Genomic DNA, 8,084 nt, shown 5'->3' with positions numbered 1-8,084 from the left:
TGTTATGAGTTATCTGTTTCTAACTTGCAACATATCGTGACTTACAAGTTAAGTAGAGCCAGTCCTGGGGTCCTGGGGTCTGTCCGCCTTGTAATCAAAGATATGCTGGAGACACAGGGCAAGGGAGGGTGTTGCCTCAGGGTGGGTTTCCTGAAGGCTTCGGCTCTCTGCAAAACAGGGCTAGAATAGACCATATTGAATTAGAACACAAAAGCATAGGAATTCAGAATCCCAATCTCTTGGCACCTACAGGTGAAACTCGAAAAATTAGAATATTGTGGAAAAGTCCATTTATGTAAGCAATTGTTTTCATTAGCTACTGGAGTTTAATATATGAGACAGACTCATGACATGCAAAGTGAGATATGTCAAGGCTTTGTTTGTTATAATTGTGATGATTATGGCGTCCAGCTGATGAAAACCCCAAAGCTGAAATTGTTAATTTGAGATTCTCATCAGCTGTACGCCATAATCATCACAATTATAACAAATAAAGGCTTGAGATATCTCGCTTTGCATGTCATGAGTCTATCTCATATATTAGTTTCACCTTTTAAGTTGAATTACTGAAAGAAATGAACCTTTCCATGATATTCTAATTTTTCGAGTTTCACCTGTAAACAGGGACAGTGTTGGCATGGGATGAGTTTTCCTGAGGAGAGTTCTCCTCAATAGAATAAGGGAAAGAGAAGAAATGGAACGCTCCTAGGCCTATACTGACATCTAGGGACCATTGATGGGAGGTTTGCCTCAACGCAGGACAATCTTCTTGAGAGCTGAGTATACATTTCTTTTAGACAGCACAGATTCTCCCCAACCAGTGGCGTAGGAAGTGGGGTGCGGTGGGTGCAGGTCGCCCTGGGTGTCATCACTGAGTGGGGGTGACAAAATGGCAAAAATATGTGTTTTTAAAATAAATTTTAAAAATTTAAAATTTTTAAAATTGGGCTCACAACACTTTTTGGGCGGGAAAAATAATATTATTTAAAACATGTTTAATAACTTTGTGTGACAATTAATTAACCTCAGCAAGTAATACGTATTGAAACTTTTCAACACAACACAATACGTATTGAAACTTTTTAGTTCAGTCAAAAAACACGGCTGAACTCGACGCTGTGTAGTGGAGAGGATATGGATAAGGAAGGGGGGGGGTTCTTTCCACCAAAGTCTGTCTCGGCAGTTTGTACTCGAGCGAGACATAAACAACCAGTGACTCATCATCACTCAACCCACAACCAATCCTATCCGCACCGGGTACCACCTGACCTTGCTACGCCACTGTCCCCAATATCCCGCCTCCTCCAATGAAATACCCTTCGCAGGACTCACTGTGGAGAGTGAAGGACCACAAATCAGTTTGCTCAGCAGTGTTGATAAAACACACTTTAAATAAAATGTCCCCCCCCCTCATTCTGTTAAGGATCAGGGAAGGTATATTCTGTTTGTTGTCTCCCTCAGTCAAATCAATGGGTTTCTTCAAAATCTGTCTGTGCCCAAGCCCAAATCTGCTTTGAAAGCGGATTGTGCTCAAGCCTGGGAAAATCCTAGGCAGCCATCTCTTGGACTAGAAGTTGTTTCATCATTGGCAACCCCGCAAATACTTTGGGTCACCTGGGTAGGCCCTCTCATGGAAGAGACATGAGAAAGCAGACTTTAAAAACATTAGACATAACTGAATTATCAAGATATAGCTACAAACCAATAGCCTTTTAAAAGCAATGTACCCAATGAAATTCCATGTCTTTGTAGGCTTGCCTGTGAAAAGGAAGTTTAAGCAACATTTAAAAGAAGCCTGCCCAATGAAGGTGCCTGCAGGACGGAGATTATGTGGCACTTGTGAAAAGTACCAGTTCCAGAGATGGGAGTCGGGCAGGCCAATCCTTCAAGCTATTGAGGGCCCCTCTAATTTGGCTGAGTAACAAACCAGAAGTGCAGATTTAAATGCTCTTTGGTGGTGTTGAGGGGGAAGGATGTAGAGAAACAAGCCTCTCCCTCTTCCTGTTACTGGAGGAATCTCTGAAAACAAGACCCAACATTGGGTATGTTTTTGCTAGAATGAACTTAGTTGAACATTGAGGAAGTGAGCTTCCTCTGCCGCCTCTCCGCCCTCCTGCCTCCGAAACCTCAAATCGGCCTGTTTCCTGTTTCTGTGAGAAAACACACACACATAAAGATGCAAGTAACGTTTCAAATGGAAGCAAGCGTGCAGATAGAGATATCCGCTCTGCCCGCACCTAACTTGCTGCACCGCAAAAGCGAACGGTCCCCCCCCCCATTCTCCAGGCGTGGACAATGAAGTCACCTCTCCACCGAGTCCTGGTGTTGCATCTGTTGGGAATCTTCACAGGAGACAACCAGGTATGAAAAGGCACCTTGGAGGTTGGAGGAGGGAGCAAAGGTGGGCTTCAGTCCAGAATTTAATTTTAAATCTGGAGTTTGGGTTCCACCAGCCTCCTATTAACAGGACTGGAGGAAACCGTAGCTGTGACCAGGAAGGCCAGACCTGGAAGGTGAGAAGCCACCAGTTTTGTCTGGCAGAAGAAGAAGAAGAGTTTGGATTTGATATCCCACCTTATCACTACCCAAAAGAGTCTCAAAGCGGCTCACATTCTCCTTTCCCTTCCTCCCCACAACAAACACTCTGTGAGGTGAGTGGGGTTGAGAGACTTCAGAGAAGTGTGACTAGCCCAAGGTCACCCAGCAGCTGCATGTGGAGGAGTGGAGACGCGAACCTGGTTCCCCAGATTACGAGTCTACCACTGGCAGCAATGGCTCTTCAGGGTTTCAGGCAAGGGATTTTCCCAGCCCTTTCGGAGGATGCCCACCTGGGACCTTCTGCTTTGGCCATTCCTCAGACTTGGTCCAGGCATTCCTCAAGGAGGCCAGCCACTGACTGCTAACTTCCAGGGTCAAGGGTGCTATACACTGGCAGGGGCTGGCTTTTGCAAGTATCTTATTGGTCAGTGGGCACTGTAGGTAACTGGATGCCAGATGAGATGGACCCTGGAAAAGATAACATGCAATTAATCCAGAATGCGGCAGCTAGACTGGTGACTGGGAGTGGCCGCTGGGACCACATAACACCAGTCCTGAGAGATCTACATTGGCTCCCAGTACATTTCCGAGCACAATTCAAAGTGTTGGTGCTGACCTTTAAAGCCCTAAACGGACTCAGTCCAGTATACCTGAAGGAGCATCTCCACCCACATCATTCAGCCCAGACACTGAGATCCAGCGCCGAGGGCCTTCTGGCGGTTCCCTCACTGAGAGAAGCAAAGCTACAGGGAACCAGGCAGAGGGCCTTATCGGTAGTGGCGCCCGCCCTGTGGAACGCCCTCCCTTCAGATGTCAAAGAGATAGACAACTACCAGGCATTTAGAGGACATCTGAAGGCAGCCCTGTTTAGGGAAGCTTTTAATGTGTGATATTTTAATGTATCAGATAGTTGTTTATTTCCTTGACATCCGATGGGAGGGCGTTCCACAGGGCAGGTGCCACTACCGAGAAGGCCCTCTGCCTGGTTTTCTTATCAATAAGAAAAATCAACAATGTAAAACTTTCAAAAAATTAAAACAATAGAGTAGAAAACAGACTGAAGGACACTCCTTCCTTGGAGATTTTATAGCAGAGGTTGGATGGCCATCTGTCAGGGATGCTGCAGAACCTTGACCTGTGACAGGAGCCTCCATCGCAAAGTCTCACCCTCCCAGCCTCTGCGTACACTAAACTGCTCACCCATCTTGTTCTTTTCTGCTTGAGGTCTCCCCTAACTCCAGCCCAAGACAAGACCGTTTTTTAGGCAACGAGTTAACGCTTGACATGTCCCTGGATTCCTTCGATGACCAGTACGAGGGCTGTGAACAGACGATGGAGAAGATGATTGCACGGCTAAACCAAACCGAGCTTCTCAAAAACAAAATTTATGCCAAAGCCTGGAAATTAGCAGCCAACTTGAGGGATGGTAGTAAATGGCCCAGAAACCTCAAGCCAGAGTACGCTGCAGCAATCTTGGCTTACACCTTTGAAGAACCCAAGTTGTATCCTGATTTCAACGCAGCTGTAAGAAAAGCTGGGAAATCCAAGGAACATTACCGGAATAATTTCGATTTCAAGACCTTCCACTTTCTCCTGACCAGAGCCCTTCAGGATCTGAGGACCTCCAGCCCCCCCTGCTACAAGGTGTTTCGTGGGGTCAGCAATATCCACTTCAGCGCTACTGTTAAGGATACGGTCCGTTTTGGGCAATTCACGTCCTCATCACGGCAAGAGCGGATCGCCCATGGTTTCGCTGCAGATCCTCAATCGAAAGTTGGGCAGCCTGTGGCCAAAACCATCTTTGAGATTTACACTTGTCATGGGGTTCTCATCAGCGAATTTTCGGACATGCCCGTTGAGGACGAGGTTCTGATCCCACCCTACGAGCAGTTCAGGGTGGTAAGTTCCAGAAAGGATGTGGATGGCACAACCCGCATACAGCTCCGCTCTGCTGGAAAATTCAGCAAATACAACTGTGCATATGCAAGTGGTAAGAACCCAAGCAATTACTCCTGGGATCAGAGAATAGAAAAGTTCCTTCCTTCCTTTTGAATGGAAGAGGGATAACTGTCATTAGTCATAGAGCAGACCTATTGATATCAGTAGATTTAAGTCAATTTATTTCATTGCTCACACTGAATATGTCTAATGTTGGGTGTCAACCCCTAATATAACGAAGTAAAAGCAGCATCAAATAGCAGAGTTAAAATTATAGTTACAAAGCAGAGGCAACGAAAGTAAACTTCTTATAGGCTTGCCATAAGTCCTCTTTTCCCAGGACACGTCCTCCTTTTCATGGGTAGTCGTCATAGCGATCCATAGTTAAAAGTAGAAGTTGGTAAATTATTACTACTACTATTATTTATTCAGGGCGGTTCACAGAATTAAATCAAGATATAAAACCACAAAATACATACTAAAAATAAAAACAGCAACCCAATAGCCCCCCTCCCAGTGCCCCCCCTCTTATTTGCTCTTCAAAATATGGCAACCCTAGAAAGGTTATTTTTAGAGGGCCAACAATGTCCTATACTGGCATGGGAACCTCAGGATCTGAAGGAAGAAGCCTAGGCTTCTGTGTCCAGCCCTCAGGACTCTCCCTTGGCCACAGCCCTTTGCCTTCTGGGCTCCACTCCTCACTGAATCGGCTCTGCAGCCTCCTCACATACTTTTCACAGTGTGGAATGTGAATAATGCCATAGGGGGTAGGTGACCCCTTTTGGAACATGAAGGCTAATAATACATGAATGACTAATGTTGTGGTTCTTGTTTAAGGTGGGAACTATGAGGACAATGCTGCAGACCAGGGGCCACCAAACGTTTTGGACCAGTGGGAACACTTCGAATTTTGAATTGAAAGTGCTGTGGGTGCCAGTCACCAGAGGTGCCAGCGTGTGAAGGCAATTGGAGGGGCCAACGTTGTGTGTGCGACGGCAGGATGTCGGGAGGAGCAGGGGGCAGAGCTGAACGCAGCAGCTGTGGGGCTTCAATGGCCAGTGGCTCTGCTTCCTCCCAGGGACACCACTGACAGGAGGCTGCTTTGGACCTCCTTCCCTTCCACAGCAGGAAGATGAGGAGCCAGATGCCGGAGCTGGGCCACGGTTGGCTCCACACTCCGCCTCCATGCTTTTTGAACGTTGATGGGCTGCCCCTACCTACCACCCAAAATATGGGGGGGGGGGCAAAAAGATCTGTGTCCCCAGGAGCTGCTGCCCCTGCCAGTCACAAAATGGCTGCCTCAGGGATGTGAAGCAGCACAAAATCCTATCCTATCCTATGAAAAGGTGAACGCCAAACCTGGTTAGAAACATTCCATGTTGAGATCCAACACACTCCCTGCCGTTAAAGACAAGAAGAAGACAATGGAAGCTAAGATGGTCCCCAAATGTTCTCCGGGAAGGTGATAATCTTGGGGACACATTGATCTCTGTCTGTCCTTGTTTGGATGCTGATCTTCTGGGCATTTGTGATTGTGTTTTCCACAGCGACAATTGGGAAGGTTGCTTCCACTGCCTGCAAGCAGCTCTAGCATGGCATCTGAAGTCATCCTTGTATCAAAACAGTTCTCATAGAGGTTGTAGCCAAGGATGATGTTGGGTAAGAGCCTGAGATCCCAGCTGATCTCCTGGATGGTGAACAGCAAGGACAAGGTGGGCCAGTAGAACCTAGACCAGGCATAGGCAAACTCGGCCCTCCCTCCAGATGTTTTGGCCTACAACTCCCATGATCCCTAGCTAGCAGGACCAGTGGTCAGGGATGATGGGAATTGTAGTCTCAAAACATCTGGAGGGCCGAGGTTTGGGGATGCCTGTTCTAGAGGGCCCCAAACTTCCCCAGCCATGAAATAGGGGAAATCTGGGTGGCCATGCCGCTTTTACCTGGCCCTTGACCCCGCCCCCGGCCTCTGTCCTTTTGTCCCATCCTGGCCGGAGGCTGGCCAAGGGCAGACCTGAGCCGGGGGGGGAACCTGGCCAGGTGATCCTGCCCGGTGCCGCAAACACCGCCCACCTAGGAAGGGAGGGCGGAAATTCCTTGATAAATACGGCAGTAGTGTTGGAGAACCACAACATCCTTCTGTATGGTGTTATATGCAGTTTTGTGGGGGGACGGAACAACCCCTAAACCCCAGAAATTAATAAACTGTAGGATTTTGATTATTTGGGGTGTGAATGGAGAAATGCAAGTTGCAGAGGAATTCCTGGGCTAGCCTACGCAAAACAACCTGGCCAAGCTTAGGGCCATTCAGAGACAATACAAACCCACTGAGGGCCAACGGCGTGCAAGAGAACTGTTATCCCCCTTGGCCCTGAGCTATGAACAACGGTTTTGGAAGGTTGCCAGAGTAACTGGGCGTGATGCTACTGGAAAAGGCTTGACACAGCTGAAAAAGGTTAGACCCATCTTTGGCAGGCTGGGAGAGACACCTTGGAATGCAGTCCTGCGTTGCTGTGGAGAATAAGCCCCTCTTGAGATGGCCAGGCTGTAAGATCTGGACCCCCTCTATGTAGATATGTGTAATTAAACCCCATTTCTAAAGGCATGACAGTCTCTGTCATGTCTCGATTCTCACAGGGACACAGACCCAAAGTGACTGGAACTCTCTGGAATATGACCACAGCTTGGCAGAGATTGGGGGTGGCACCCGACTTTTGTAACTACAGTTGTACCTCAGAAGCCGAACGCCTTTAACCTCAAACATTTTGGCTCCCAAACAACCGAAAACCAGAAGCGGTTATTCGGGTTTTCAAACGTTTTCCGGAACCCAAACGTCCAGCGCGGCTTCCGATTGGCTGCAGGAAGCTCCTGCAGCCAATCGGAAGCCGTGCCTTGGTTATCGAACTGTTTCGGGAGTCGAACCGACTCCCGGAATGGATTAAATTTGAGAACCAAGGTATGACTGTATATACTTACTTACACCTTAGTCCAAGTGAAAGGCTTCTGGAAAGACACATTCAACTTGTTTATTAAAATATTTTGGAGGTATGACCCCATTAATGAGAAAGTCTCCAGGCCAGTAGTAACTGTGAGCAGAAGTTCGATCCCTGACCAGATTCAAGGGGCATTTTGCCTTCCAGTTCCCACAGACTCCATGGGGCATTGTAAGCCGCAGAAATAGCAACATAAACAGCAGGGAACTCATTCTGCTTCTGCCTCCTACACTGAAGTTGTGAGTGGCTCCTCTTACCTCCTGAGCCAGAGAAGCAGAAGAATCAAAAGACCCCTGCAAGACCCCTAAGCTGCACAGGCTTTCCTGATTTGGGTGGTGATCAGCTCTGACTTCCCAGCTATTTATTGCTCATTCCTCATTCCCACAGCTTTTCACCTGCTTCAAACCTAGACTCAGTCTGTCTCTGAAACAGGAAATATTCTCTGCACCATGTTTTTCTTTTCCAGTCCCAGAGCAATTAATAACTTCATGCTGCTGTTGCTTCTGATGTTTATGCAAACTCCTGAGATATCTCTTGAGCTTTCGGAAGAAGAAATCACTATGATTTTGATGATTATAGGTGGATGAATCTCCACCTCAATGACTTGCTGGAGTCTTG

General features: G+C 47.4%; 1 protein-coding gene across 1 annotated transcript; it reads left to right on the top strand.

The window, feature by feature from the left end:
- Positions 1-3,750: 3,750 nt before the first annotated feature.
- On the top strand, positions 3,751-4,590 carry LOC117055471 (erythroblast NAD(P)(+)--arginine ADP-ribosyltransferase-like; the record flags this gene model as incomplete). The annotated part of the gene is made up of 1 exon (XM_033165006.1): positions 3,751-4,590. A coding segment is annotated over one exon (840 nt), but the record flags the coding sequence as incomplete, so codon positions are not given.
- Positions 4,591-8,084: the final 3,494 nt, after the last annotated feature.

Source organism: Lacerta agilis, chromosome 12, assembly GCF_009819535.1.
Source record: "Lacerta agilis isolate rLacAgi1 chromosome 12, rLacAgi1.pri, whole genome shotgun sequence".
Classification (NCBI taxonomy): domain Eukaryota; kingdom Metazoa; phylum Chordata; class Lepidosauria; order Squamata; family Lacertidae; genus Lacerta; species Lacerta agilis.
This window is presented reverse-complemented; position numbering and strand designations above follow the sequence as displayed.